General features: G+C 41.7%; 1 protein-coding gene across 3 annotated transcripts in view; it reads left to right on the forward strand.

The window, feature by feature from the left end:
- The first annotated feature begins 2922 nt into the window (after positions 1-2922).
- The window catches only part of USP25 (ubiquitin specific peptidase 25), a 96982-nt gene continuing 72638 nt past the window's right edge, over positions 2923-27266 (forward strand). For 2 of the 3 annotated variants that reach the window (XM_086763998.1, XM_086764005.1), the window contains exons 1-3: positions 2923-3081; positions 24559-24636; positions 25596-25740. In XM_086763998.1, the coding sequence (XP_086620124.1) occupies positions 3037-3081; positions 24559-24636; positions 25596-25740 (268 nt within the window). In that variant the 5' untranslated portion in view covers positions 2923-3036. Of the gene's footprint in view, positions 3082-24558; positions 24637-25595; positions 25741-27266 lie in introns of those variants that run through there. The other variant, XM_086764012.1, reaches the window with a different exon arrangement.

A 27266-nucleotide genomic window follows, 5' to 3' on the forward strand; every position in this document is an offset into this window, starting at 1 on the left:
GCACCCTCTGGTCACTTCTCTTCCTGTGCAGTAGTACCATCAATACGATGAGCAAGAAAATGGTTGCAGCTCTGGAAGTGTGATGGCTAAATGATCACTGCAAACTAGCAACAGGAGAAATTTGAGACTGTGGGCTCTTTGTTAAGGTAGCATGTCTCAGAAACAGTACTTCTCAGGTACTGCTCTGTAGGAGATTAGACAATGCTATATGAAGTGAAAAAAAGCAAGTCTTCTATATGGCTCTTTTTGTGGTGTACCTGTACAGGTGTGACAGCTTTTGGACCTTGAATTATCACGCTGAATCCGCTCATGCGTTTGCACAAAATTCATCTGCGCGCCAGTCAACGGGATTTGAAGGCAGAAACCAAGCCATCTGCTTTTTTAATTTCTTTTGAAATGATAGTTCCTTAATATACTATGGACACTAAGGAATGCTAACGTTGTCAAGTGCAGAGCTCTTTCTAAATTGTGGCCCTGACAAAATCATTAGTGTTTTCTGATGAGGTACCAATTTCAGCCTTGCACTCAATGAACCTCATACAGAGCTTGTGCTGCAAATGGAACATGGAACTCCATTCCGTCTGGTTTCCAGCAACACCATATGTACGGCAGAACCCTAATTTGCATGGCCATGGCTCAGACTATGTCAGTATTTCAATGATAAATCCCTGTCTCAGGAGTGGATTGCTCATCCTTTTTTTTTTCCTTTTTAAGTGAGGAAGGGGAGGAGCCCTTAAAAGTGATAATTTTGTTGGAGGAGGGAGAAAGGAAGGAATGTAGTGGAAGATGATACTTTGTCATCCTATCCTGATTTGAGGTGAGTTGGACAAAAGGTAAATTTTCTTTCTAATATGTTCTTTTTGGACACATTTTATCTGTTAGGGAAGGTTTTCCATTGAGTTAAATGAAACAAAGACTTGAAAAATTATTGCAAGATAAATGTTTTTTTTTGAAAGAAAAGCTGCAGCAAAGCAAGTATTTTCAAATAAGACAAAGAATGGATAGCTTTAATGAAAATTATCTGAGCGCAAATAGGGCAGCATAGGTCAAAACCACAGTGTAACAGCTGTAAAATTGTGTCAGAAAAAGCATGACTATATACTGGAAGAGAAGGACAGAGGAATTGTGTAGCACTCCAGCACAGCAGTACAACAGAAAACTTTTCTTAAAAAAACCCCCCACATTAGTACTGATACCTTTCTTACACGTGGCCCTCAGTCTCAGCAGAAATATTTCTGCTCTTTTCCCCAGAAAAGTAATTCACAAGCCATTTCCGAACTCATTCTATTATCTGCATAGTTTCTTGTCTTTTGCACAATAAATTATTTGGGAATATTAATTTTAAAAATTGCCTTGTATATTGCAGCACAAAAGGCAAAAACATTAAAACTGATACAGTCTATGAGCAATAAACCTTAGAAGAGCAAATACTGATCAAACTGCAACATCTCCAGTGCAGAAAGCTACAGTGAAATCACGCCGCGTTTGCAAGTTGTCACGAGCTGTGCAAAAATCGGTGTTTTACTTAAAACTCCAAGATCTTGCAGTGATGTTATTACCTGATAATCTCAGTTTTGAAAAGAGTCATACTCTACTGTGGGAAGCGGGGGGAATTGAATTACAGAGTCGTAAATGCTGAGGCTCTGTGCGACAGACGAGCAGCGGCCACAACTAATTTCTTTGCATTAGGCTCCCAGCTCGTGATTTTTAGGTCCTTGGGGCTGTCAGGACCGTGCTGACCTCCTCAGCTTCTCCTGCAGACCCGCCTGAGAAACATAAGCGGGGATGCAGCTACTGTTTGTGGTGCGGGCCTCCAAAACGGGAGGGCGGGTTCCTCTCCTGTCCTTCACCTGCTTCAGTACAAATGCATTTTGGACATCAGGGCTGCCCAGGGCCGGCTTTTCCCTGCTTGTGCCGATGCCCAGAGCCGAGTCCTTGCCCTTGACTCCACAGGGTGCAGCGGCAGAGGGACAGTCTCTTCCCTAGCAGCGTTCCTCTGCGGTGCCAAAATTCACTGAGACTTGAAACCCTTCCCGTATTTTCATCAACGGTGAAACAGTTAAGGACATTCCCGTTTAATTTGAACGCCGAACACCCTCACCTCACAGCTCACCCCGGCTCAACCCCAGTAGGGAGGGGAAGAGCTGCAGCTTTCAGTGCCGTAGGGTGCTCAGGTTTCTTGCCGGTACGAGCAGCCGGCGCTGGAATTGGTCAGAAATTTCCTGGAAACCGCACCCCCCCACCCCCCGACTCCCTAGAAAGCGGCGGACTCCTGAAGCCGAAGCAGGCCCAGGGCTGTCGGGCTGGGCTGGCCCCGGGGCAGCGCACCCTCGGCTCCCCCGCCCTGGGAGAAGCCTGCCGCCGGCCCACGGTCCCCCGCGACCGGACGGGAAACTCCGCTGTCGCTGGGGACGCGGGTCTGCCCCTATGAGGGGCGGAGGGTCGTCAACACCCGGCGGGGGACGCGGGGTCCCGCCGGGCAGAGAGCGGCTCGGGGTGGGGGGCGGGCTGCTCCCCCTGGGGCCGGGGCCAGGCCCGCGCTATCCCGCGGGGGCAGGCGCCGCCGCCAAGATGGAGGCGGCCGGTGCGAATACCGCGGGGAAGGGGCAGGGCAGCGGAGCGCGGAGGGGGCCGGGGGCAGCCGTGGCTGTGGCAGGGGCTGTGCTCCGCCCGCCCGGGGCAGGTGCGCGGGGCGGCGCCGCCGAGGAACCGCTGCCGGGCGGCGGCGACGGCGCGGGCCGAGCCGAGGGCGGGGCCGGCGACGCGCTCCGCGCTCCGGGCAGCGGCGGCCGCGCTGGGAGTGACAGCGGGGCCTGAGCGGATCCGCGCTGCCCCATGGCGGCCGCCCGCCTCGGCAGCCCGCCCGCCTGGCGGTGACTCGGGCTCCCCCTCCCGCCCCTCCTCCTCCTCCCCCTCCGCTGCTGCCGCCCCCTCCTGCTCCGTTCGCCCAGCCCGGGCCCGGCCCAGCCGCTACCGCACGGCGCCGCCGCCGCCGCCCGCCGAGCCCGGGGCGCAGCCGGGAGCCGCGCGGGGGCCATGACGGTGGAGCAGAACGTGCTGCAGCCCGGCGGCGCCGCCAAGGTGAGACACCGGCACACGGCTCGGCTCGGCCCGGCCCGCCGCCCTGCGTTGCGCCGCGGGGACCCGCCCGCTGCGCCAGGGCTCGGCCTGGCAGCCGGCTGCGCGCCCCTCGCCGCGTCCCTGCCCGCTGGCCTCGCCCGGGCCTGGCCGCCACCCCTTCCCGCCGCCGCTCCTTTCCTGCGCGGCTCTGGCGGCTGCCCCCGCGCTCGGTCCCCGCCCCGCCGGCAACTTTTCTCCCCTGCAACGGGGGCGCCACCTCCCCGGACCCCCCGCCGCCTCCCGGGCCCGTGGGAAGCTTCCCCCGGCCGAGGGCGGGGAGGGCCAGGCCTTCCCCGCGCCGCGGCCTCTCGCAGCCCCGGCTGCTTCAGCCCCGCGCCGGGGTAGGGGCGAGCGCGAAGGCGCCGAGGGGCCGGGGGGCGCGGCCGGGCAGCTGGGGCTGCCGTCACCACGGCCCCGGGTCAGCCCCGCTCCGGGCCCGGGCCTCCCGCCAGCGGCCCGGGGGAGACCCGCCGCTCCCCGGGCTGGGCCGGCGCCGGGGCCTGTTGCACTTGCAGAGGAGGAGGGCGGGGAGCAGCGTGTGGGTGAGGGCGGTGGGGCCCTGCCCGAGCCCCCGGCGCCGCGGGCCGGGAGGGCGATGCCGCCCATGCACGGCGGGACTCCGCTGAGCCTGTGTCCGCGCCCGCTAAAGGTCCGCGCTATTTCCAGCGTCTGACACACGGCCGGCCGTGACGGGCTCTTGCTGGAGTGGGAAAAAAAAAAAAATAAAAAGAAGTGCTGGATTTAGGGACTCGTGTTAGTGTGCATCATGAAATGGGGTGAAGTGAATGGCAGCGTTTATGAACCTTTTACTGCACCCCAGGAACTGCTGGAAAATCTTTGTCCAAAAAAGGTGGAAACCTTCTACAGCTCTTCTTTGCTTGAAGTGAACTGAGCTGTCAAGAGAAAAAGAAACCTAAAATTAAATCACAGTGCTTTTAAAATTATTTTTTATTTTCTTCAAGGTAACTTGCTGGTTAATGCAACTGTTCTGGTTAGTGATGTGACTGCCTCCTCTTCCCTGATTTTTTTTTTTTTTTTTTTTTAATGGCATGTGATACTTTTTTATAAGGGGATAGAAGTTTATTTGCTTTGGTATCGTCAGTGTGGAAGTTAAATGGCTCTAGTCTTAAGAGTGGACAGTGGGAATGTGGTGATTAAGGTATAATTGGTTAAAGTGGTACAACTTACGTTCAAGAAGCTCATTTGGAGGGAGAGGCATGCCAAAGACTGCTATTGTAGAGTGAAGTAGTTAGCACTGATTTTGGCTGCTTCAGCAGGCAGGTGAGGGCTGAACAGAGTAATTTTGTCTCTTAATTCCTCAGTCAGTAGTGTTTTAAGTTGAGGTGTGCCAGAGGACTAACATAGCAGCGATTTGATGCCAGGCCCTGTCCTATGTGTGTGTCTTCTGTGTTTAACAACTTCATTTGGTGGTGCTGTGCACCTGACAGCTTTCGTGAGCAAGGTTATCTTTTACAAAACCTGTTGTTGATGGGTAACTTAAATATCCTTTAATTATTTTATGGGGTACTATGTTACGTAGTGCCAGGTCGAGACTGGTCAGAGCTGCCTGTTTGCACTTTCTGTAGATAACACTGAGGAAGAAATGCTACAGTTTTCAGCTGAACTACTGCCTGCAGAGCAGTAGTTCAAGATTACTATAGTTGCAAATCGAGGATAAGCTGAAAGGGTGATTGGAGACTGATTGTGGTAGATCACCTGGTTATCCATACTGCGGTTAAAAATGAAATTAGCAGTAATTCTAAAGTTGTAATTGGAATCTATGATTACTTCTCTAAGTATCTAGAGAAACTGTATTACAGTGGCATTAATTCTCATGGCAGGGATTTTAGTTTTTATTTGTGTTAAATCATCAGATTGTTGTATTATCCAAAACTCCTTGTTACTTACTTTATCCCTAATTGCATGCTGGGATGGGGAGAGAGGCCCATCTTGAGAATATTTTGAAAAAAAAAAAACAAACAACTACTTGACTCTAGAGTGATTATCTCATTCATTAATGAGACTAATGAATAGGTCACTGGATGACAGTCTTTAACATTGTTCAGCTTATTTGCATGCGAGAAGAAAAATTGGGAAGGTACAGTAGGCTGATGCATGGTTGAAAGGTGTAGAGGTTACCATACCACTTACTCGTTGTCTTCCCTGAAAAGCAGAAAATCCCATGCTCCACGAATAACAAAGAGTTTGTTCTGGAGACCTCAAAGTTTGTTGCGATTGTTTTCCGTTAGTGTGAAGAAACCACATAGAAGCAGAAATAGGTTGGCTTTCCAACAGAGGTGCCTGAGTCATCAGCATACCTTATTCAGAACTGTGGTTCCCAGCATTGTTCTTCGGATGCTTTCTTACTGTCATAGAGGAATGCATGTCAAACTTCAGCAGTACTTGGGGAAGTAGGTTTGTATTAATAAATGCTGTAACTACAAACAGCCCGTTTCCCACAGAAGCTATCTTTAGTTTGTTGGGTAATTAAAGCATCTGGATAGAGTCAAAAGAATTTTTTTTCTTTCATGTTTACTGGTCATCTTGACTCATAGTTAAAACTTGTAATTTGTCTCCTGAAGCAAATAATTAATCCTGTTACTCTTGTTGCTCGTAGCTCTTGTGTGCTTCTCTAGTGTCGCTGGGTGTCTGTTGGTGTCCTGTGATGTTCATATTAAGACTAAAACATGTGAATGAAGGTAAATGGCCTGGGAAGTTTAAAAAAAAAAGAAAGTAGCTTCTGGTTTTGCCTTGTCTGTATTTCTGTCCAGTAACATAATTTTTGTTAGGCATTTTGCTGCTGAAGAGCTAAGACATGTGTATTGCAGGATTCCCCGTACTCCAGGCAGCCCTGCACAGATGTTACGGGTGCAGCTTGCGTTGGTGCGTATGTATGTGAATTATTGCTCCCCCCCACCGCCCCCAACCAGAGGAAGACCATCCTAGGCTGCCCCTTGAGCTGTGCAGACCCTTCCCTCAGCCAGTGTCCTTTACACAGCAGGTTCAGCGGTAGGGGTGGGTGAATGATGATTTTTCTAGTAATTGGAAAAAAATGATGTGGAGAGATCACGCCCTGCTGAAACATGCATCAGCTCTAGCTAATAATTATTGTGATGGTCGTCTCGGAACAACAGATTGAAGAAACTGGGTGTTAAAGGGTGATATTTAGCTGGCCTCTCAGCAATGTGTATTATCAAGTTCTGCTGCTTTTGGAGAGAGAGCGAGTGTTGGTTGATACCAACAGGCATTTAAAGCCTGGTTTATCTGTCCTTTGGTTTCCCACACCCGCTGTTATTTCAGACCTGTGATTCAGCAGCATATTGGCAGTGTAATCACAGGAATAGTAGAATAAAGTTAGGTGTGTCAGCTCAGCTTTTTTTTTTTTTTTTTTTTTTTTAAAGAAGCACAAACCTTTAAGGATATTTACCACTTCAAATAATGCATGGTGTTATGCAAGGTTTGATACTACGTACTACTTCCCTTTGCTCTTTTTCAAAGTAGTAAGGAGAAAATTATACTAGCATGTGTGTGTGCTTCTGCTCTGCTCATCCCACGTGTTTGATGTACATGTTATTGAAAGATTTTAGCTGGTGATGTGGTACTAACTGTTTTTCTTTCCTGAAAGTAATAGCCACTAACTTCTTAATACTGTGGTAGTTCATATGGAAGATGATACTTGTATGTCTCCAACAATCGAAATAGGGATGTTCATGCAGTCCCGAATGGCAGGAGGTGATTGCATGGAATATCCTTTACTATGTAAAGTAAGTATTTTGGGAGTTGTGCTTTTTTTTTTTTTCGGCTCTCCTCTCATCTCGATGGGTGGCAACCTTCCAAAGATACAACCTTTAGAGTCTTTGTGTTTTGGTCAGTTGAGTTCAGGGTTGCCTGACCAACCATTTGCCCGGTGAATCCGAGAGGCTGCAGACTCCTGCTCTCATCGCACAGCCAGAGCCACTCTTCCCCATGACCAACGCGCGGATGTCCAGCCTTATCTCAGAAATGCACCCAGGGTCCCATAGTTGGGGGTGGATTACATATCTCCCCACAAGTGGACTGCATGTGTTTGGACAGTGTGGCAGGCGGGCTGCTTGTGTGATGGGCTTGACTATGGAGGGTTATACCTGCTGCTGCTGGTATTTAAAGCTTTATACCTCTTTTGGTGAGGAAGAGCAGAATAACCAGACTGGTTTACCGGATGCATTTGCACCAGCTACTAAGTAATTGGCAAGACTTATTTGAAGTGCTATAGAGTCACACTTTTAGATACACACATCTTGTTATTTTTTTTTTTAAATGTTAATTTAAAAAGTTCATATCACACGTAGTTACACCTTCTATGTAGGCTCCTGTTTGTATTTTCTGCAAGCTGGAGCAAGGTGCAAAGGTCAGTGATTCAAAGTAACTTTGAAAGCTCTCGTCAGACTGATGTGCTGAATGCCTTCTGATTTTGTGAATGTTCTAATGAATTTTGTTGGAAGGGCTAGATTTGTGTTTGGTTTGTTGTTTTTCTTTTGTGGTTCTTTTTTTTTTTTTTTTGAGAGCTATGCAATCCTGCAGAATCTTGGAATTTTTTAATTGTTACAATATGCTGTGAATCTGCACCTTTCTTAAACCTTTGATAGCTATTTAAAACCTGTTGCATTCTAGAAAACCCTTCACAAAAGTTCAGTAATGATTTTGATTGTGGTAGCAGGAGTTTGCAACTATAGTACTATCATTAGCATGTGTCCGAAATTATGTCTTTAAATGTCTTTTGGTCCACACCTTGATAGAAAAACTACTTCAGAGTCTGGAAATGTAAGGTTTATATGTTTTCCTGTACCTTTTGTAATATTATTTTAAAATATCTTTAGTACTTGCTAAAAAGAAATGTATATCTACAACTACTAGGAGCAGCAGCTACAAAAGATTACAAAACCCCATCAGATTCTATTAAAAGGTCAAAAAGTAAAATACCCATGTCTCCAAAGAGAAGAATATTTCACATTTTTAAGAGTGCTTTGTTAAGATAACTAGGTGGATAATCGGACAGTTGCTTTTCTTGCACTATTATGCCTGAAAAGTTACCTTAATGCAAGAAGTAGCATCTCTCTAATCCTGTGAAATCGGTGTTCATGGACCTCTCTGACTGAAGCTGAGTGAAAGAGAGGATGAAAAATACAATTTCTGTTCTGTTTTTTGGCGAAATCTTCTCTTCTTCCTGGCTGAAGAACCCACCCAAATGTCGACAGTCAGATTATTCAGTCCACAACAAGCTGGCTCCATACCTTTGGGGATGTGAATGGTGGGTTTGAGGGACACCCTGCATGCTGGGGACAGGTGCAGTGGCTGAGTTGTTAAATCGACCTGATGCCCCAGCTAATGTGGAGGTTGCCTTTTCAGACTTTTCAGACTGGGCCAAAATCTTTGCAGGACGAGCTGGGAGGTTTTTAACCCTCACGCGCCATCTGTGCCGGGAATTGTTTGGGGTGCTGCATCAGTCACCCCCTTGCAGCCATTGCTGGTGGTGCCAGTGACAGGGTTATTATCTAGGTGCCCAGGGGTGCTTTCAAGCTTCCTTTATGTTTCATTGCTCTTCTGTTTCTCTAGTGAAGATGCTGATTTGCAATTCCCAGCTGGTCATCTGGCAAAAGCCGAGAGCCAAACGTGGCATTCCTGATTTTCTTTACCATGAAAAGTAAACAAAAAGCTGAAGAGTAGTGTCTTCACTTGTGTGTGTTCATGTAGGGATAAATTCCTTTAAAAGCCTGACTTGTTGTTGTTGTTTGTTTTATTATTGACTTATTGTACTTACTATGGAACAGAGCTCTTAAAAATCTGAGATGGGGGCTGGAGGATGTTGCCAGGACCTGGACCAGGGCAGGAAAGTGATTTCTGCTTTCCCTGAGTGGGGAAGCCACATGTGTGGGAACAGCTTTTCTGGGAAACGAAAGTGTCCTGAGTGCTTTCACTTTCTAGTTCTCTTGTGATAACCAGTGTGATTATGTAAGGGTGGGGAAGGGTGCGTTGAATCACAACAAAGGTGTGTGTATGTGTTGGGGTTTTTTGTGTTTGGTTTTGTTTTCTTGGGGATTTTGGTTTTTGGTGGTTTATTTTTGTGTATTGAGTTGTTTTTTTGTTTTGTTTGTTTTTATTTTTTTTCCTAGATGGATGTGTTAACCCTTCCCCATCAAAACCCAGTGTATAAGTTACCAGTGTGATGGTCTTTAGTCAGCAGATAGGCACCTGTAATTTGAGAGAATTCAGCTTCTCACGAGGGGGCTGTTGGCTCGTGCCTGGCATAGCAGTGTAGCATCACGATGCAAATAGCGAGGCAGAGTATTAGATGAGTAATGTAGGAGAGGCTGTTGTGACAACGTATTTCAAAATGATTTTATGAATTGAGGGTAGACTTCAGTCTTTTTTTCCCATTAGGAAATAAAGACCAGTTCTGTTAGCTGAGGATTATATTTCATCAGTTGGGGTGCTGTTAAAGAAGTCAGTATCAGCGAAGAGTAGAAAATATTCAACTGGAGTGAAGGTTAGTTCAGTTTCAGTTGTTCAGTGAAACTAATATAACTCACATGTGACTTCTGCCAGAGAGATAAGTGTGCAACGGGTGGGGTGGTAACTCCTTCCATTCACTTTGGGACTATGATATCTGAAAAGTTCTGGTTAATGGGTGGTCAAATATGATTAATAGAGGAAAAGCTAGTACTGTGAATCACAGTAGTTACTTGCAAAGTCAAAACTTCTCTGATAAATTCTTCTTTTTTCTGTTATTTAAAAAAGAGACAAGTGCAATGACAAAGTAATCCGAAGCTGTGAGGCTGAAGTAAAGATGAGGTGTTGAGATGCTTTACTGCTTAACAGGATAGCGGGGGCATGCCTTGCGTAATGGTGCAAACTTGGGCTTGAAGCCAAATAAAAGGAAATACTTTTTTCTGTTTCTTGCATCAAGTTGGCAGATGACATCTTTTGATATTTTTTGTGGACACTTAAAACTTTCAGTTTGGCAACAATGCATTCTGAAAAGTGCATGTCAGATTTTTTTTTAATGTTACCGTACATTAATGCTGTGCTGAATGTAAATATTGTCATAAGCTGTATTGTGCTGACACACCCCAGCCAAACTTGAAGGTGGAACAGAGGGCAGCCATAGTGTGTGCCATGGTTAAGTACAATCACCATCTAAAACGTTGCTTTCTTACAGCATGAAAAATTAGCGCTTTCTAATTGTATTGCAGGCTTTGGACTATCACTAGATTTCTTTAGCACTTAGAAACTTGCAATACACTAAGGGGTCTACAGACCATTAATGGAAATTTTTTGTGAAACTTATTTTTGAGTAATCCTGTCCACACCACCTTTCTGCTCTATTTTACCTTTCTAGTTTTCAGGAGTAGATAAAGGGAATATGTGTGTGTCTCTTTGCCGCAGCGGGTTACACCTCCCTGCTTGGATATTTGGGGTGAGTACACTTGTCTGTGATCTGGAGTGGCAGAGGTGTTAGGCTGCCTTCTGCTGATAGCTGCAAGGCTAGATCTTCTAGTAGAGGGGTGGTTTTAACATAGTGAACTACATAATAGTTTTCCTGGTGAATGTGGTGCAGGATCTGTGATTTTAGGCTTTAACAGGAATGAGATGTTAAGCAACACTTTGAGTCAATATTGAGATTCCTGTGAAGTGCTATGAAGAAAGAAAGGAAGAATTAGGTCCTAAGATGGTGTAAAGGACAGATTGACACAAAATGTGCGCAGGACACTGTGGTGACTTCAGTCATTTGTGGCAGTCTTTACGAGTTCTTGTCTGTTTAATTATGGACTAGTTTTCCATTTATGTAGGAACTTTGTTAATTCCAAGCATTTGAAAGTCACGATGAAAATATGAAAGCTATTCAGCCATAGACTCTTGCAATTTAAGACAGCAGTGATGATTTTTTTTTCAGTTAGGTTTCATAGCTTTCATGCTTTTGAAAACGTCGTTAGCTACATACTTTTGCTTTTCTGTGTCGTAATGGGTGAAATTCAGGACCGTGTTGAAAGCCATCAGCATGTGACTTTTCCTGAAACCTGATTATACCTGATTATGAGAATTTGACAGAAACAGCAACAGACAGGTGGCAACACTGAGTGTCCATGGTTTTAATGTAGCTCTCTGAAGTAAGGATGTTACAGATGTGGAATCCAAAGAACATGCTATGTGGAAGAGCTTGAAGGCTGGAGTGCAACTAAGTTAACTTTGCAAACATATCCCGACATAGATTTGTATATGTAAAACACTTTTTTTTTTTTTAAGCGGCAGAAATAGTAGTATGCAAAGTCGAATAGTTTTTATTCTGAAATGCACAGCTTTGACTTGATGCTTTTCTTTATAGTAAGTTTCTTAATTAGTTTAACTGATGGATTCTTGTTGAAAAAAATTATACCCCGCACCACATTTCTTTTAAAATGTCCTGGTTATAAACTAATTGGCAACAGTCAAGCTTATAAAAGTTTAGATGTCAAGCAAATGCAGGTTGTGGTTATAATATCCTTGACTAAAGCTTTTTTTAGCCATCAGGTGAAACCATATTTTTAGGCTTTACAGTCAGCACATGTAGACAGAATAATGTATTTAAGAAAAGCTTTTCAGAAAGGCATTACTGTTTTGAAGGCATGATCCATAGCTATTTAAATTTAATTGACCCTTGTGTCTTACCTTGGTCTAGACAGAATTTGTGGAAATTGATGCACATGATAAAATATTATTGTGTGCCATTATGGCTCCTGCCTACCAATTGCTGTGTCATCGTTTCACTCGTGTCGTACCCCATAATCTACAGGACTCCCTTTAATTAAAACAGGATGTTCACTTGATGTTGCAGTCTTAGATGTAAAAGTTTTGGATATTAAATTGTGTAGCTATATTTAATGCATTTTACTTTGTGTGAGTAGTAAATGCTAGATTTGAGTTCGCAGATGGTTTTTGTGATAGCTGTTCTTTTCACAGCTGACTTCAAGAAAAGTCAGATACCTGTGCTGAAAATTTCTGTTCTCATTCTCAACAAAAAATGAGACTCTCTGAATTTCAGTGAAATAGCAATTAAAAAAAATCATTTTGAGATGAATTTAGCTGTGTTCTTTCTGAGATTAGGCCAGAATAAAAGAAGTGCTACTGGAAGCTGAAAATAGTATTCACTTACGTTCAGGTGTATGCTTCGAGAGCGCTTTAAAATAAGCAACTGGAAAAGGCTGGATATGCACAGGCATGTGGCATTCTTCGTTCTTTTCAGAACAGGAGGAGATAGCAAGAACAGACTCCTACTCTACTTTTCCCTTGTGTTCATTTTATGCCTCTGAAAGTTAGCTGCTTTGAAAAAGAAATTTCTCCTGGGACCACAGCTGTTGAAAATACACTTTGTAAAACAGTTTCCAAAGTGCACAGGTATAAATGGCCTGGTTAGAGGACTGAATCTGTATTTCATTGTATCCCAGAAATCTTATGTTATGACATTTCTGCATTTTGCAGATCTTAGCTTTTGCTTTGTTTTGGTACAGAATCATGGGAAAATATGTAAGAGAGGTTTTAAGCTTGTAAATATGATTTTTTTTTTTTCTTTTTTAAAAAAAATAAAAAGCTAAATAGCTTTTGGATAGCTTGCAGAGTTGCATTTCCCTTCGGGGCATTACCTACTTCCCGTTTGTCAGCTTCTTCAAATTCTGCTCGTGTGTCTCATGTAATTTCTCACCTGTTTGAGGACCGTGCTCTTTTCATTTAGAGACTTTCCCACTACCATTTTCTCTTCTTACATTGTGACCCTTTAATTAGTGATAGTAGTCAGCAAGCTTTGTTGATTCAGGCACCTAAGTTTATAACTTTTTTTTTTTTTTTTTTTTTTTTTTTTTTTTTTTTTTTAGTGGGGTACTAGAATTATGTCTTCTCTTTCCCTCTGTATTCCTTGGCTTGTTTGGAAATTAAAAAATAATCAGCATCTTACTGGCAGCTTTTAAAAGTTCCTTCTAGTCTTAGATGTGCTTTATGGGACTTGGTACTGAAAGCCGCAAAATGTCTCTTGTAGCAACCTTGACTGGACCGTAATTGTCCCCTTGCCTGAAGCTGACTGGGCTGCTGAGGATTGATTGATGGTAAAGACAGATTTCCCCATCATCCCCAGTTCCAGCTCTTGCTAACTTGGCGTGTTGCCTTGAATCTTTTTCTGGGAGTGATTTAAAGAAGACTGGTGAATGTGCCACCTACTTGTGAGTGCTGCCTGGGGGTGCGTGTGCAGACTCTGCTGCGTTGTTATAGACCAGGGAAGGAGTTTGCGGTCGCCTGCTAACCCCAGCAAAGATGCAGAGGACTCTGGTGGTTTGTGACTTTACTGAGTAGAAAAGGGTTGAAAATTTTGCTATTGGAGTTTTATTTCTATTGTTTGGTGGGGAATGTGTCGGCATAATGCTGTTGCTAGGAAGACAGCAAACAATTTTAATTTTTTGCTTCAAATTATTTTTCAAAAATGTGAACTCTTTAGAGGAGTCTTTCATACCCCTTTTACTCAAATCAGCCCATGAAGTTTCAGCTAGGTGTGATGATGAAGGATGGCAGAAAGGGAAGACTGATAGGGCTAAATTATGACAAATAGTGGTCATAAACCGAAGTTGTCATAAGTTTCTTGAGACCGTGCCCTAACATAATAGAGTATAACACATTTGGTTTTCTGTGGGAGCTGAGGCAAATGTGCATTTCAGTATAATGTAATTTGAAATCCATTTAAAAAACCAAAAGATTTTTCAAGACTGTCTTTCTTCTTTCTCTTTGAAAGAAAACGGCCTAGAAAATGTCAGTTGCTATCTGTAGAGTGCATTGCTGAATTTACTATTTCTTTAATTGTGAGGTAGTAAAATTATATGCTAATTCTCATTACAAATCTCAACACATCTTCAAATACTATAGTGTCTCCGTTGTGTTTGAGGTTCATTTTAATTCTAATGTCATCTGCATACATTGAGGTTATTACCTAATGAAAACGAAAGTGCTCGCTGACCTTCACGGGCCGTCAGTCCATGGTGTGGTAGTGGCCGCTCTGCACGGATGTGGCACGTGCCAGCGGCTTCCTGACTGTCTCACTGGAGAAGCTGGAGCTACTGTCAGAAACCCGTCACCTTGCAGGCAACCTGTTAAATACTGCCCTGGATTTTAGGTGACTTAATGTTGTCTGTAGTATTGTTCTTCTGCAGAGTTTATTTGTTTATTCCCCTCTTGCCCTCTCCTTCCGCAAGCTAACAATATATGTCTCTTTGCAGAATTTCTTTTTAGATTATTAGTAGGGGGCAGGATAGGCTATTAAATAATTTTACTGAATGCTGCAAATACTGGTGCATGACTTTTCTAGTGGAATTTCATCTTGCAGTGCACCTTAGATTAAAAGTTGCTGAGGTGGGGTGATTAATTGAGGCTGCAGGATGAGTTCACCTTCGGAAAACCTTCCTGTAGTGGGGTGGAGGTGCTCCCCTCTACTTCTCTTTCCTAGCCCCCTGCATTGTCTCACCTAATTTCTTTTGGCCTGGGAAGTGGGCAGCAGCAGGCAGTGCGATGGGGAGCTGCATGTTGGCTGGCTGAGCTGCTGGGGAGCACGGGGGTGCTGCTGAGGGTGCCAGGGAGCCCTGGGCTGGGGCCAAACTGCTGGAGATGGCCTTGGGTTGCCAGGGCTGTTGCTCTTGAGAGACAGAAGAGCAGGCATGCCTGGGTACGTGCATGCTATGTGATCACAAGGGCCATTGCTTTAGGAAATCAGGTTAGTAATTTTTTTTAATTGGATAAAATGGAAAAGCTTTTATGAAAGGCTTTCTGGTTTTTTGGGGGTCTTTTTTTTTTTTTTTTTTTTTCTCCTTTCTGTTCAAAAAAGACAGCTGAGCTGTTTGACCAAATCTGTCCCTGTTATTGAATGCCATGGATTCTTTGTAATGCAAACCTGTCTTGAAAAGTGCAATTTAACTTTTTTTTTTTTGAGTTTTCATGCTGTACTATTCTGAACTTTCTGTGGAAAAATTGTTTGTGAAATCTTCCCTGGTGTTTCTTACCTAGGGCATGTAGCGGGATTATTTGAGGTGAGATGGGTCTTTGATACCTTTGCCATTAACAGTTGCAGTCAATTAAGTATTTTTGGATGTGAACACCTAAAGCAGGGAGCGGAGAAGAGAGTACGTGATTTCAGCCTGTGCAGGAGTGGGCTTGAGTGTGTGCATTCACTTGTGTGATGTGTGGCTTTGACCAGCAAGGCACCCCAGGAGCATCAGATCCCTGCAAGTGCACTGTTGCTCTATGAATTTTATATTAATCTCTTGTTGTAATAAATTTTCTGTGATAGTCCTAAGTAGAACGAGGACTGCAGGAGGCTTTTTCCCCTCAGTTTCTCTCACTTGATAAAAGTAAGATTAAAGTAAAGACAGAGAAACAATTCAATCTCATAAGGCTGCTGCTCCACAACAGTTTAATCCTCTTGGTCTTGTCCTCTCCCTTGTCCTACCCCTGACTCTCACTAAGTCAGCAGGAAATCAATTAAAAGCAAAGAGTGGTTTTCTGATGGTTTATTGGCAGCCTGGGCTGGTTTGCTGGAGGTTCAGGCAAGTGGCAGTGCTGGCTCAAAGGGAGGAGTGGCTCGTGGCTGGAGCGGGTGGCATCTGGTAACAGCAGCCTAGGCTGGCCAGCACTGGCAGGAGCTGCAGCCTGGGAAGGACAGCTGACTCGTCAGGAACAGCTTGTTGTCTGACAGCCCCTTCAAACTTTGTTGTTTGCAAGTATTGCAGAGGCTGGGATCCCACCCATTTGAGGATGCTTGCAGCATCCAGAGTCAGTTTGGTTTCTCCTGGAGTTGTTGTCCTCGTTGTTTTAATAGCAGAGCGAGAAGAATAAACGAATGTTTATTCTTGATGTTGTTTTCTTGGAAATGCTTCCATATTGTGCAGAGCCTGGTGAGAGTATCATGATGGCTAGTTGGAAAAAAAAATTTAAGAAAAAGAAAAAGGGAAACACTTGAATGGGCTAGTGGGACTGCCCTCTTGAGTTGGGAGGTAGGTCTCAGCCTTTCAGTGACAGATAGTAAATGAGTGATCAAAGGACTGTGAAGAGCCTCAAACATAAGCCAGAACAGCTTGTGTTTGGTGTGATGGGTTAAATTGTGATTGAGATTCAAAGGAAAATATCTCAAAGCTGGAAGTTAAAATGTGGATCTTTGCAGCATTGTTTTGGGCCTCAGAAGACAATATTTCATGAATTGTTTAAAAGGCATTCAAAAGGACATTTTTTAAATAGCTGCTACAGTAAAATTACAATATCCTGGGCAACAGTCTTTCCTGTGAAGAGAAAGCCTGTCTCTTGGTGATACTACCTGGACAGACACTGTAAAATTTAATGTTTAGATGTGATGGTAAATGTCTATGAGCAGAAGAAAAAAGAAGGAAACTTTTACAAGGGAAAGTAGCCAGAGGTGATTGGAAAATATGTGTGTGTCTATTTAGCTGTATATCTGTCATCCTCCAGCCTCTTTCTCCATTCTGTCTGTGTAATGTCACCTACCGTTGAGTCCAGTGGTTTCAATTTGCTGTGGCTTGTGCATGCTGTTGGCAGCTCTCTTGATGCTGGGGTCCAAATGCATTGAGGTGGGGCTGGGACATGAATCAAGGCTGGCGAGTGCCACTGGGACATGGCACTGCCCAGCTGTTGTCCACAGGTAAACTCTCAGAGGAGTCCTTTTGAATTTTATACATAGTTTACAGATAATGTGTGCTGGTGCTTTGAAAGACCCCTCTCTGCCACCAATGATTCTAATCAACCATCAGATTTGGATCAGAGCAGAGATGTTTTTGCTAATTACTGTCAGTTATTGGAGTGTGTAAGAATCAAAAGTTATTTTTGTGAAGCAAACTTTCCCATGGCCATTCCAGTGAATAGAACCTGAAATTTAATTTGCATCTAATTAAATGAAACTAAAGATCTCATTGGTTTCACGATAGTTAATTAATTGTTAGAGCTGTTGACATTACTATTGGGAAGATGTCTATTGTGCTGAGAAGGGTGTGAGAAATCTTGATGGTGGTTTAAAACATACTGACCTCAAAGCTCTCAGTAATTTTGGATTTCTGACAACTTTTATGTTTTCAGTAAATACTGACTTAAGGACTTAAAGTCCTTTCTTGATTATAAGCCTGTCACTGAAGCTCATTTAGGAATAGTTACCAATAAGAGCTAGAAATGTGGAATTAAGTAGTTCTCAAGCGACAGTGTTCATAAATCAGTTAATAGATTAATTTTAAGGCAGAACTTTAGTTGTTTGTTCCTTTTTTGGTTTGGAGAATTGGTTTTAAACCACGTTGCTTTGGATATGACAAGGTTTTTGAGCCAGTTGACGCTTCTGTTGTCATAGATCACACTTCTTATTATGATGTTCTTGTAAGTTACTGTAAATGGCTTTGCTACTTTCCTAGTGTTTGCTCTTGCTTTGTCTTTATAATAACTACTCTATTGTCTAGAAATTTAACTGTTTTATGTTCAGAGTAAATGAGACACTTTTTGGGAGATGCCATGTATGAGGCTCAGAATTTACATGAATTTACTTTTGTGTTTTGTAGAATCCTTAATATCAAATCTTGAAATTCATTGAAGAGTCACTTCTTAAAGCATTTTTCAGTTGAAGTAGCACAGCTTTGTTACAGTTCATGGAAACCATAGAAACATGGTGAGAGTATTCTGAGTGTCATCTTATGATGAATATAGATTATATAATGCTATGATTAAGTACAATGCTTCCTTCAGTTTTTCAAGGAGGACGGTATGCACGTATGTAATGCACTCAAGCCTCCTCCCTGTTAAACTTTTATTTTGTCCAGGCTGTCATTGGCTGAGAGTTACTGCCATACAGTGTGTCCTTTTGCTGCCTTCAAGTTTGCTCTCAGTCCGCTTTGCGCAAGCTCCTGCTGTAATTGCCAAATTTTGTCAGTCTGCACAGAGCAGTCCCGGACTGAAAATCTGCAGTCTTTATGTGCATCCTTTGCTCTCCACAGGTGATTTTGTCCAAGCCAAAGCCCAGATACATTTTGCATTTGTGTGTGTATAAAAATAGATCTTTACCTACTTTCTCAGAGGATACATTATCATGTAAGAGGCTTCTCTTTTCGTGGCTGAACAAAAGGAAACCCAGTTAGCAGGTAGTAGGCAAGGGAACCTAATTCTGCTATGCTTTAGGAGGTCCTGTAAGAATGAACACCTTAAAGCCAGTGCAGAGATTAGCTTGGTCTTTGCACTAGTAAAGTACTGCTTCTAAAAATATAGGTATACATATACCCACTTTCAAATTTACATATTTTACATATATATTTATGTTTATTCTGCACACACACAGAGAAAAATCTTGAGGACAGAGATGGTGAGAGCAAAAACATGCAAGAAAGGCTTCTGGAGCTGACTGTTTTCCCTGGGTTTCAATTAGCATCTTCATGGAAGGAGTTAGTTTTTATTTGCCTGTTTGGAACTTGTCCAATAGCTTATTTAGGTGGTGGTCAATGTATCTTGTGTTGCTGGAAGCCATGATGCTCAGCAGTGTATGTAGGCCTTTTAACTGTTCCTGGGAGATATGATTAATGTGGCAGAAAATGACATTCACAGTAGTAATTGAGAGTCTTTAGTATGCTTGTTGTTTGTGCGTTAACTATTTTATGTTTGTTTGTTTGTGGCAGAAACTTAAAGCCTTTTTATAGAGGATTACATTCCTGTAAACTCCTAGTATTCTGTGTATTATGGCAACATCATATGAGGAAACTAGCTTATCAGCTACTTGTCTGCAAATGTACCGTTAGCAGGTCCTCTGCAGCTCAGGTTATGTTAGAATTGTTTAATATTAATATAAATAATGTATTTAATATTAAGTGTTAATTTATATTAAATATAAAATATTTTGTCCAGTGTCATTTGGGTTTTTCTCCAACAAATAGCTCTTATAAGTTGGTGTTGTACCAGAAAGTAAAGTAAGTGGGTTTTGTGTAGAGGGAGTGAGTCAAGATGCTGTTCTCAGCATTTGCATTTTTTCCCCCTCTTTCTTTTTGTCTCTAGTGCAAGTATTCATTCCTTGAGAAGGAAGAGATTCCCATAGCTCATTTTCATTATATATTATTTAAATGAGCTGTGTAGTGAGGCAGTAGGCCCTGTTTTCTCATGGTAATGGTTGGACCGTCTCATTTGTTACTAAATGTACGGCTTTTTCTGTGCTTGGAAACTGAAGAGGGTTGGTTTATCTTCCAAGTTTGAAAGTGCTTTTGTTGCAAATACAAATATTTGGATGTTGCCATGAATAAAGCTAAAGCTTACATGTGCTTCTTCAGAAGCTACAGAGATGACAAAATAAACAGATAAAAAGGTGGCTGTCTTTTTTCCCCTCAAATTTATCTGGAGTATAATTCAGAATTAGTCAATTTATGAGATTCACCTTGTCCAAAAAAGCATTTATGTGATTTAGCTTTTTGCTCTGATTTTGATAAGTTATCAGAGTTTACCGTACTTCGTGGAACTAATTTGGGCACAGTATCTCCCTAAGCAGATAACAGTGTGGGTCCTTTTTTGCTTCACTAGCCCTGGCACAGCCACTGAGTATGCTATTGTGTGAGGCTATAAACCAGATAATCTTAATTGGGCATTTCCTGGGAGGAAGGGAGGGATGGCTGAAAAAGGAAAGAATTGGAAATAAGGGCATGCATTCCTAATACACAAATTTGGCTTCCGTCCAGGAAAACGGGAGAATTTCCTGTTAGTTAAAATCTTCCAAGAGCTGAAAGCCTGGAGATGCATACCATGTACGTCGGGGAGCCAGAGGAAGGGGGAAGGCTGGGAATAGCTTGTGCATGAAAGCCCTGGGGAACCGATTGCTATGTGATGTGATGGGACTCCAGAGTGCGAGCAGCTGGATCTCAGGGCAGCTATAGCATCAGCGGACCATCTCCTTCGCCTGGCCAGGGATTTGGGTTCCTCTGCAGCACTTGCAGCAGAGTCTGCTGCTGTAGGCCAAGTCCTGGAGGCTTTTTAGAGTTGAATCAAATGCAATTCAAGCTACATGGATGATGTGTGTATCTGTGTTATGTATATGTGTGCTTGTGTAATGCAACACATTTGGTGGTGCATGTACGCTGCAGATAATACGTGGAGTATTGACTCAATAAACTGGAGGATCTGTGCTATAGATGAACTGTAGAATCTGTCATGTAAATTTGAGGCAAGGATAGCAAACAGAAGTGGGTACAGGCAAATAAGCTCTGGAAGAACTCAAATAGGTTTCTTTGCACCAGTAATTGCACCTGGTTCGGTGGAATAACCTCTTTGGATCTGCATTTGAAGAGAGAGTTTACTTGTTAAATGGATCGAAAGTGCAGTGAGTTATAATTCAGAACCTGAAGCTCTACTAATGCAAGGCTGGAAAAAATAGGGAATTGGGGAAGAGCTGTGTTGAAACAAGGAAAAAGCTTGTTTATGTTAAGACTGCTGGTTGTGATTTGAATCTCCCTTGCTGACCTGATTTCATTAATGTACATTAATGTAGATGCTTCAGACGTTTGTACATACTTGTAGGCTGCTTTCTTCATTTTTTAGCTTTACTTTAGCATAGTGAGAGCTTTTTGGGGTGTATTTGGTAAGCCTTTGAGTGAATTATGATCGTAATTGTTTAGAATGTCTGTGTCAGTGTTCATGGACATTTAAGGGCCTATATGCTACAGTCACTTCAATTCGAGATAGCCCAAGCTCCAGGAAGAGCTTCTAGGGTGTATGTAATTGGGTGGAGCATTGATAGGAGTAAGGAGGGTGGCTTGTTTTGTGTGTAGAAGACTGTCCTAAGTATTCCATTAAATATGAGTTACAGTACAGAAGAGACTTAATCGTTTAGCAGTTTTGTTAGAAATTGATCTCCACACTTCAGTCATGGGTAACAGTAAAATAAAATATTTTTAGAAAATCATCCTCTATGCCACAATAGCATGTACTAAAGGAATATAATTCAAAACAAATAAGCTTCACCCATTTTGACTTCGGCAGTCTAGTGCAGATGCGCTAAATTAAAGTTACATCAAGAATGAAGTAGTCTCAGCTCTCTGAATGTGAGCGTAATTGTGCTTCTTAAACTTCTTAAGTGAAAAGAAAAACTGAAAGAAAATTTGATCTTGCTCTCTGATTAATGAACGAGCAAACGGGTAGTAACTGCCTGCACTGTCATTTGTAATGAAAAGACAAAGAATTACCTGTATTAATACAGTTTCATGGGTGATAATATATTGTCAGTATGACAGTACAGAATGGTGGCAAAGTTAAACTTGCAGTCGCAAGAAAGATCTGTATGCAGTGCAGATGATGCAGTTATGTCAGATTTGAGAGGATGAGGGGAGAGCAGTGAATTTGTGGAAGGGAAGGCCACCAGTCTAGTGCCAGGTTAAGGAGTTTTTAGCTGCCTTATGCGGTTTCAGAATTGTTTCTGAAGACCTGTTAGTCTATTAGCAGGTATTAAGAGAACACATTGATCAGGTGGAAACAAATTGTACTTTTTTTTATTGCTTTGTTTTTATCTTTTTCCTTCCCGCTTCTGTGAAGGGAAGTGTATCCTCATTCTTTAACTTCTGTGTGATTTGAAATAGCTGAATGAGAAGTTAATGGCAGCTTGTCCACATTTACCTGAAAAGCCAGTCATATCTAAATCAGGTGGTTGTGGCCCCAAAGCAGTTCAGCTCCGTTTACATTATTCAGAATAACTGTTAATTTTCCTCTTAATTTCTGTGACTTGTAACTAGGATGCTTATGGATTCTCTGTGGTGTTCACTTAATTACCAGTTAGAAATTTTGGAACTGAGTGCCTTAAGCTTTTGGCCTTAATAAATATATATATATATATATTTAGGTATTTAAATAATCTCTTAATGAGGAAGGAGCATTCTCTGGGTCTGGTTCTGATCTGTTAAATGTGTATGTCCTTGGGAAGGGGGCCTCGAACGACAGCTTTACACTGGAACACTGAGATCTGGATGTAAACTACAGATGTCTAGGTTTATAAGTCACAGCTGTGCTCATAAATTAACAGCAATATTTTGAACTGCTAAGAGGTTGTTTGTTGGTAAACTATGTCTCTTCTGTCTTTTCCCAGTCTCTGTGAACAAATAAATACCCTCCAGTTAGCCTTTCCAAGTGTTGTGTATATTGTGGAAGATTTTATTAACCATCACGTTGACAGCAAATACGAAAATAAGTCCATTTTGTTGCCATGCACTGCCCTTGAGTTGCTCCTGCCAGTTTTAATGCTGTTGTAATTACGTTTCCCAAATACTCTATTTCTTTTCTTTCCTTCTTGCCAGACCTAGGGGCAGGAAAGCAGCTTTATAGGGGAAACAAGTCTTGCCTTTGTACAGTGCGATGAAATGCACAGAGTAAACAAATGAAGGGGTGAGGGATGGGGATGGAGTGGGAGTTTGTTTTCCTGCATCTTTTCTTGTGCCAATAGCAGGGTTTTTAAAAAGACAAGAGAAGAAAAAAAGGCAAATTGGATTGTTAGCAGTGTCCCTTAAGATCATAAATGAAGGGAAGATTGTGTATGTAATTCATAAACATCCTGGACTATATGCCTTCTATTTCAGCTTTTACGGCATGAAGTAGTGCCTGCCAGGTTAATTTCACACTGGGGAATTCACAAGTCACGCAGCTCTTAATTTCCTCCTCTGTACAAAGCTGTGATAAGGAGAGAATAAGAGTATTTGAATATTTGATTCCAAATAATTTGTTTTAAAGGAAAGTATTTTAGAAGTAGCCGCAAGACAGTTATAGTTGTGGGGTTTTTTTAATTGAGTTTGGAGAGTAACCTAAGAATGTTTCTTTGTCACTGATAGGAAATACCCTTTTTGTCTAGCAAACAAGACCCTGTACTTTACAAAATTGTCTCTTTTATAGATTAAATTATTTTGAGTTCAGGATGTGGTAGGCAAACAATAAAAAAGAAAAACCACTTGCAAATACCACCAAGCTTTTCTCCTTTTCCCATCTGCCAAAGGAAGAATGGAATTTGTTAGAATACTGACCATTGTTCCATACTGTATTTTCATGGTTTCAATGGTTAACTGGGATTCAAGGATTGTTCCAGCGTAGTGCCTGCTTTTTGCTTCTGTGATGTGGTATCTGAGCATGAGGGGAGGGAATAATAGAATCATAGGATGGTTTGGGTTGGAAGGGACCTTCAAAGGTCATCTAGTCCAACCCCCCTGCAAGGAGCAGGGATGTCCCCGACTAGATCAGGTTGCTCAGAGCCCTGTCCAGCCTGGCCTTGAACGTTTCCAGGGATGGGGCATCCACCACCTCTCTGGGCAACCTGTTTCAGTGCCTTACCACCCTCATTGTAAAAAATATTTTCCTGATGTCTAGTTTGAATCTACCTCCCTCTATTTTAAAACCATTACCCCTTCTCCTATCCCAACAGGCCATGCTAGAGAGTTTCTCCTCGTCTTTCTATAAGCCCCCTTAGGTACTGCTATAAGGTCTTCCCGGAGCCTTCTCTTCTCCAGGCTGAACAGCCCCAACTCTCTCAGCCTGTCTTCATAGGAGACATGTTCCAGCCCTCTCATCTTTGTGGCCTCCTCTGGACTTGCTCCAACAGGTCCGTCTCCTTCATCTGTTGGCTCTGAACAGGAGCGGGACCAGATTTTTATTAAAAAAAAAAAAAGCCTCTAAATTCATATTAATTGAGTATTTAAGAAACACGGAACCTCTTATTCTTTTCTGACTCCAAATGTTACGTGAAACTCAGTCATGGACGCTGACGGCTGTTGTGATTTGGGAGAGTTGGATTCAACTGGTCTAGGAAGGCGGTTAAGATGGATTCCTATGGTTTTGCTTTAGGCTTGAAAAACTTTTTTTTTTTTGTGTGTGTGTGGATATTTTAGTAGTATTTCTCTTAATCTTTACTGATCGTTTAGGTATTTTAATTTATTAGTTTTGAGGTTAGAACAGCTGGGAATTGTGTATGTTAAAGAAATCGTGGGACTGAGAGTAATTGGGAGTTAAAGAAATTGATTTTGCTGGGAGTCCAGTCAGCTACTTCCCCCGCTGCCTTTGTAGAGCTAGCTATGAAGTTTTATTTGTTTAGGAGGGCCAATTGTGGTTTTATTGTAGGCTCCTTAAACCCATGTTGCATAAACTCACTCATCATCTTTTTTTAAAAAAACAAAACAAAAAACCCAAACCAAACCAAAACCAACCAAACAAAAACATTACATTTGAGAACTAAAAGTGCCTAACTTGCTGAAACTAAGACAAACTTGAATAACCAAATCTCTGTCTCTTTGTGGTGCATAAAGCTTAAATGGAGATACTTTAAATGTTTGTGGAAAAGCATATACTTGTAAGTAATTGGTTTTGCTGTTATTTGACTCTTACCTTATTTTGATGATCTGTTTTTGTTTTTAGCACCAGCAAACATTTTTAAATCAGCTGAGGGAGATCACTGGTATCAATGACATCCAGGTACTACAACAGGCACTAAAGGTAAGATGGGTGTGTCTGACTTGTAGCTGAATCTGTACATCTTTAACTGCCTGTGAAACCCATAAACCCTGCCTTTTCTTACTGTCCTCTTCTCTTCCTTCCCTTTCATTCCCTGCTTGAATACATTTTATATTTATTTCAGGTGGAAAAAAAAAGCTAAAAATGATGGCTTGTCCACTTCAGAAGTTTTGATACTGACATAAAAATTAATCTAGTGTTCAAAATGAAAAGGCAGGTATGGTGTGACTTGCCTTTAAGCTTTGGCTGAAGTGTTTTGAGTTATCTTGGTGCTACTACAGCTAGTCAACTCCTGATGAGTTAAGTGTTGTTTTCCTTTCAAGGTGTAGTTAAGTTTTCTATTATCAACAAGTCCTGCTCAGTGTGTAGAATGAAGAACGCTTCTTGAACTTGCCACCCTTTACTAATTTACTGTTAGCAAAGTTTTACTGTTTTTTCAACCATTGTAAATTTTTTCACAGCACAAAGAAGTTCTTTGATGGAAGTAAAGAATGGCAAATCTCTCTGTTCTATTTCCCCAAATAAATTAAAAAAAATATATAGTTGTTGCTTCAAATTCAGCATTAATCATGTACGCAAATGCCCCTGTATTTCTGGCTTTAAAAATGAAATGTTAGATTTTCAGAAGAACTCAGATAACTGCTGTTGAAGTCTGACAGTGTGCTGGTTATGCTTGTCGGAGGGCTGACCGACGCTACAAGAACTTTAAATTTTTCTGAAATAGTAAACTTTTATAAGATGTTTTATCTTTATTTTAGTTAAATATAGTGAAGTATGCAGAATATGTCAAGTTTGGAATCTTTCTTTTCTAATCAGTATTTCACCTGAAAATATAATGTGTTATTGATCTTGCGAGTTGCTTGTAATGTTGTCCTTTGCTGTTAGGAAAAATTAAAAAAGAGTGAGAGGACTCTCACTTCCTGTTTTGTTGGTGCTTAAAGGACAGCAATGGTAATCTGGAGTTGGCTGTGGCTTTCCTCACTGCGAAGAATGCCAAGGTTCCCCAGCTAGAGGAAGCAACTTACTACCAAACAGCCCTTCCTGGAAATGACAGATACATCAGTGTGGGCAGCCAGGCAGACACCAGTAGGTATTTTTTCTTTTCGTAAATTTAGTTTAAAGAGAAGGAATCTAAAAAATTGCCTATGAGATGCCTGTTAATCTCCTGATAATTCTTACTTAACAATTTTTAGATTATTATGTATTCTTTCTTTCTTTATTTCAGTGTACTTTTTTTTTAAATTTTTTTTTTTATTTGACCTATCCTTTAGTGTTACCTTTACATTATGTATGGTATTGATCAGAGGGTGAATAATTGGGTTTTCAGTCGTCTTTTAATTTTTTTCCCCCTTATTATAGGACTTATTTTGGGGTCCTGCAGTAAATAATTAAAGGCAAAAGCTGGGTGCACTTCTGTCAAAATAAAATAAAATTGAAGAAGAGTCTGTGAATGTCTATCTTAAGCATATTAAGAGGAGCTTCTCCCTGACAGGGATGACTTTCCCAAAGGGAAAGAAGCAAGAAGCAAGAGGTTAGGTGTGCATTTTGTAGTAGAAGAGTAGGTGTTTTTTTTTTATGTGAAACTAATGTTAAATATACCTAATTTTAAACAATTTTATTTAGTTGTTACAGAAGGTCCCACAGCCTGTATTTCTCTGAGCCTTGCAGGTTCTATTGCTTTGCTTAAGTGCATAGTTATTTTCATGAAGGAAAAAATGTGTTAAATGTGCTAAACATATTAAATATCTTCTGCAAATAAATATGGGAAATAACAAGGAAGAAAAAGTCAAAGGAAGTTTTGTAGTGGGATTGATTTCTGTAAAATCTGAGTTACTTAAAATCTGAGTTTCTTGATACTGTATTTACATTCCAACATTCTAAACACAGATGTAGAACATTTTAATTATATATTGATTCTTGAATGATATATATATATATATATAGTACATCTATGTAGCTTTTATTAGATTAGTAGAGTTATTTCACATCACCCACAGTAGGATTTTTTTCTTTTCCCCTCTTTGTTTCACTAATATTGGAGTAGCTACGGTGGCACCATTGTAAAGAAGTTTAGTTAGATCTCCTTGTCAGTTGTACAATTATCTTTTTGTCTCTGGCACGTGACATAAATTGTTTATTTATTTATTTTAAAACACTAAACTTTTAATTTTTTTTTAAATTAGAGATGAATTTATTCTCAGAATCTCAGATCTGAAACTGCATTTTAATCCTTGGTATCACTAGCAACCCTGTATAGAATGCCCTGAGTGCTTTATAGGTAGCTGTATTATCCCCCCCCACTAAGTTGTAGGTGTTGGTTTGTTTGGTTTTTTTTTGTGGTTTGTTTTTTTTTTTAGGTTTGTTTGTTTTGTTTTTTTCCCCTTTTTCTTTTCCCTCCTTTGGAAAGAAAACACACATAAAACCCCACATGTATTTAATTTTCATTGTCAGAAAATTAACATTGAGGAAATGGAGACTATTTTTAACAAACTTAGCACTATTGTCGCAGTCTCTAGTACTGAAGTTCTGCTATGGCAGTGGAATAGTAAGCTGGATTTTCTTGCAGCTTGTGTTTAATTAGATTTATCAGCAATCCCATTAATACAAGTATT

The sequence above is a fragment of the Chlamydotis macqueenii genome, chromosome 1, assembly GCF_036417535.1.
Source record: "Chlamydotis macqueenii isolate bChlMac1 chromosome 1, bChlMac1.mat, whole genome shotgun sequence".
Taxonomy (NCBI): domain Eukaryota; kingdom Metazoa; phylum Chordata; class Aves; order Otidiformes; family Otididae; genus Chlamydotis; species Chlamydotis macqueenii.